Source organism: Trachymyrmex septentrionalis, unplaced genomic scaffold, assembly GCF_001594115.1.
Source record: "Trachymyrmex septentrionalis isolate Tsep2-gDNA-1 unplaced genomic scaffold, Tsep1.0 scaffold126, whole genome shotgun sequence".
NCBI lineage: Eukaryota > Metazoa > Arthropoda > Insecta > Hymenoptera > Formicidae > Trachymyrmex > Trachymyrmex septentrionalis.
This window is the reverse complement of record NW_017304395.1, coordinates 306,531-310,858: the sequence shown is the minus strand read 5'-3', so window position 1 is coordinate 310,858 and position 4,328 is coordinate 306,531. Positions and strand designations below refer to the sequence as shown.

The 4,328-nt window shown below is 30.2% G+C and overlaps 1 protein-coding gene across 6 annotated transcripts in view; it reads right to left on the bottom strand.

Moving 5' to 3' along the window:
• LOC108756164 (calcium-binding mitochondrial carrier protein SCaMC-2-like) overlaps positions 1-4,328 on the bottom strand; it is a 39,040-nt gene that overhangs the window by 28,145 nt on the left and 6,567 nt on the right. For 2 of the 6 annotated variants that reach the window (XM_018499774.1, XM_018499781.1), the window contains exon 4: positions 4,159-4,270. In XM_018499774.1, the coding sequence (XP_018355276.1) occupies positions 4,159-4,270 (112 nt within the window). Of the gene's footprint in view, positions 1-41; positions 382-411; positions 701-4,158; positions 4,271-4,328 lie in introns of those variants that run through there. The other 4 variants (XM_018499797.1, XM_018499813.1, XM_018499822.1 and 1 more) reach the window with 3 other exon arrangements.

Below are 4,328 nucleotides of genomic sequence, written 5' to 3'. Positions count from 1 at the left end.
ATATATATATATATTTACTCATTGATATGTTTTTGAGTTACGTGGTCTTAAAAATCACACTTCCTCCGTGAAGTCAGCTATGCTTACATGTTCGTTGTCTCACTGCACTTTTACGACTTTCGAACTTTCTATCTCAGCGAGATGTCCGCGTTGATTTGAATTGCGCAAATTCTCGAGAATTCTCCTTCTCGTTCTTCTCAGTATCTTTAGATCCGTAGAAATTACTCGAGATAATCTGTCTGTCTAAAAATGGCAATAGCCGATCGTGTGACTAAACGATAATTGAAAGAAATTCCACGATGAGTTGACGCACGTGGTTGAGTGTGTCGCTCAGGTAAGATATTTTTAAACATGAGAGAGAGAGAGAGAGAGAGAAGGAGAGATAAAGAAGAAAGGAAACGAGCTACGAACCGGTGATTCGACCGCTCGGAGTCCGGTTGCGAGACTAACGAAACGAATGAACACGAGGAAGGATAACCCTGAGACACGAAGATATCCCCTCTAAAACGAGTAATGCCTCTTCTCTACTAGTCTGCCTCCCTCCCCCCTCCCTCTTTTCTTGTCATCATTCATTCTCAACGTCAGAGACACGCGTCATCGAAACAAATACCCGTGCGATGACGATCAAAGTCGGCGACCGTTGCGTGCGCACAGTGCAAAGTTTACCTATAAAGTCCCGACAACAGCACAAATTTATTAAGTTTCAATTGCATTTTTACACTTTGATTCTTTGTATCTATGCATAGTAAATATATAATGTTAATTATATATAATTGTCATATAAAACTTAAATTGATTAAGATTGTACAGTTATACTTACATAATACAGAGACGTTAGTGATTATTATATTCTTATCAATTTTGTTGCTGTTAATAATTATTATTAATTGAGTATTATTATTGATGAGCAATTATTATTGATATACTACGCTATTTTCTAATATTATTATATTACTAATTTTTACTATCATTAATAATGAAATTATTTATCAGTACTCAAATACTTAATATATAATATAATATATAATATAATATAATACATATTTGATTATCAGCACTAAATATTATTAATAATAATTAGATCTGCGCATTATGGTATGAAATTTATAAAAATATCTATAAACATTTATCTAGAAATTATAACAATTTGTAATATTTGCATCTATGTGTGAACAATATGAAAATAAAATATATTTGCGTGACAGAGCCATAAAATATCTCTTGCGATTTGAAGTTGGACACTGTTAATATGGCGTAAAAAACAGCTGATGAAATATTGCATAGATAATTTCGTAAGGTAAATTTATTGAAAATTCGACTTTCATAATCCAGCAAAAAATTTTGAAATATATTTCAAAAACGTCAGTGAAACGTCAGTGCTTATCAAAGTTGAAAATCTCGAGTACGTATACAAATATATGTATATACATATATGATACAGCATGAAATCATATATAGAGTGTCTCAGAATTTAACGGATTGAATCGTTCAAAAATAATAATTATAATGTGAATATATATACGAAATGAACACATTCGACCTTTCCGTATACGAAATGTACACATTCATATTTTTGTGACACTGGAAAATTTGTTGTTTCCTATTTCATGTTTCGCTTCAATATTTGTTTGTAACTTTGTAATACATTTCTAACCAAATTTCATATACAACATCTTTTCCTTATTTCCACTGTAGAATATGCTCCTGCAATTTGTCCGTTAAATCCTGATACACCTTATATATAGCAAAATAAGAGATGAAATAAATTTATCCATTTTATATTCAAATATATACAGTGTCTCATTTTAATTGCCCAAGCAAATATCTTGAAAAATATGTAAGATGTAGAAAAATATTTCAGACAAAAGTTTTAAGGTTCGAAAAGGAACACAAAAGAGTATCATTGGTTTGACCTTGAGTGGTGTCGTTAAGATCAGGTCAAAGTCACTTTGAATTTTTTAAATGGAATCCCCCTTTTTCGTTACATATTCTCACAGCTTATCTCGACAACTTTTCAAATAATAATATTTGTTTTCAATATTAAATATTAAATATTAAATCTTATAGGACTACTGTACATGTGAGAATAATCAATAAGGAATTCTGCTGATTTAGTCCTGCTAGCTTTATAAAGCTAATAGGGAATAAATGCCTTTAACGGTTCAGCTTGATCTTAATAAGTGCTTATATAACTCTGTGTGAATTTATATACTACGTATGTAGTCCTTTAAACTACGCGCCGAAATAATTTTTCGGTCTTGAAACGCAAACTCTACTAAACTACCGCAGTAATATCACGAGTTAAATTGACTAGCAATTTAACAATTCGATGCTCTTACGCATCTTACTTGTTAGTTATATCTTAATAGTATTAAATGTGCTGAATGACATATTAATATTTGTAAATAATTCTTATTGCAAAAAATATTACCTCGGTCGGAGATCGAACCCGGATGTCTAGCATTCCGTGCGAGCGTCTAGACCATCGAGATTGTGTAACAATTGTTTTCCTCTTTTACAGATTCGAAAATCCTTTTCAGGATCAAAGTATCAATACGTATTAATATGTATTAATCTGTGTGAAATAGAATATATGCCAAGAACATAAAAAAATTTCGGAATTGATATCTTTACTATTTCTTAGTCCAATATGGCACTCTAGAGCTATCACATCGTGACAACCTGACAACATTTGCTTCATATAATAGCTATTCAATGTGTACTTACGAAATAGTAGCCAACAGACTAGTAGGTTGCACAAAGATACAACGTAGAGTTCTTAGAATTGGACTTAGTCATCTAATTAAAACGTTATTGTTACACGAAAGTTTATGTGTACATGTGGCACGCGTGAGTGAGATATTGATAGTAGTAATGTGTTAATGACACGTAAATGATCTATATTAAGTCCTACTTACACTATGATTGATCGTCTTTAAGATCCTCTTAGTATTTTTCAAGTTATAAGGCTTGAAAGTGTACACCTTCGACATAACATTACTCAAGGTATCCGACTAATGACTAAATGACCTCTTGAATGTTGTTCAGAATTAATACTTATAAGATTTTTCAAGATCAAGACCATTGGAGGATCTTCTTATTTTCATTTATATGTAAAAATCTATTTTTAATACAAAAATGAAAATAAAAGGAAAAATTACCTCTAATGGTCTTAATCTTGACAAATGTTATCTAGGTCATTTTAAACAACATTCAAGGGGTGATTTTAAACAACATTCAAGCGGTTTTAGCCATCGGTCAGATACCTTTGATAGTGCTAATGTTAGCGGTACTGTAACTTTCAAGTCTTATAACTCAAAAAGTACTTAATGAAAAGATTTTATTATGATATTTTAAAAAACTCTCAAGATAAAGATGAGAATATGTAATGAAAAATGGAGGATTCCATTTTAAAAATATACATATTATCAAAGTAATCTTGATATTATCAAAGTAATTTTGACGATGCAACTCAAGATCAAACCAATAGTACCTTCTTATGTCCGCCTTGAAACCTCAACTTTTGTCTGAAACATTTTTCCGTATCTTCCATATTTTTCGAGATATTTGCCTGGGGCAATTAAAATGGGACACTCTCTCTCTCTGTGTGTGTGTGTGTGTGTGTGTGTTGTACATTAGCTATTTAATAAATATTACGGGCCCCCCCCCAAATATTCAAATACCCGTATATTTTCGTAAATATTCAAGTAATATAGGAATATAGTAAGTAATACAACATATAGTAGGTGATACAACATTCGAATAATAAATAAGATTGGAAATAAGACTATTATATTTATGTTAGAAACATTACTTTAAATACGAAGCGCCACTACAGTCTGAATGTAAAGATGTTGAACTACTATATATATCATTTTTTGAATGAATTAATTTCAGAAATTATAATTGCTTCGTATTCGAATAATACATGCATCTGATATTACTAACTACATATAATCAGAATTAATGAAATTTATATCTTTATCACTGTTAAATTTTACGCAAATCAGTACTAGCTGACTCCTAATAGTCTTATGATTCTATATTTATCGTATTCTATGAATTAAAATAATTATTTCTATTACTTATTGTTACTAATTATAATATTATACATTTTTTCTTAATCTAAAAAAATTAAACTATATATGAAATACTCACCGTGGTATGATGCCAATATTCTATAATATCGAGTAAGGTAGTACTTGGTGCATAGAGAAGAAAGTCCCGCCATTCGTTGAAACTAATGTTAAGACTTCCATCTTGATCCATACTATGCAGATATATATATTTATAAAATATATATAATATATATAATATATATATATAAA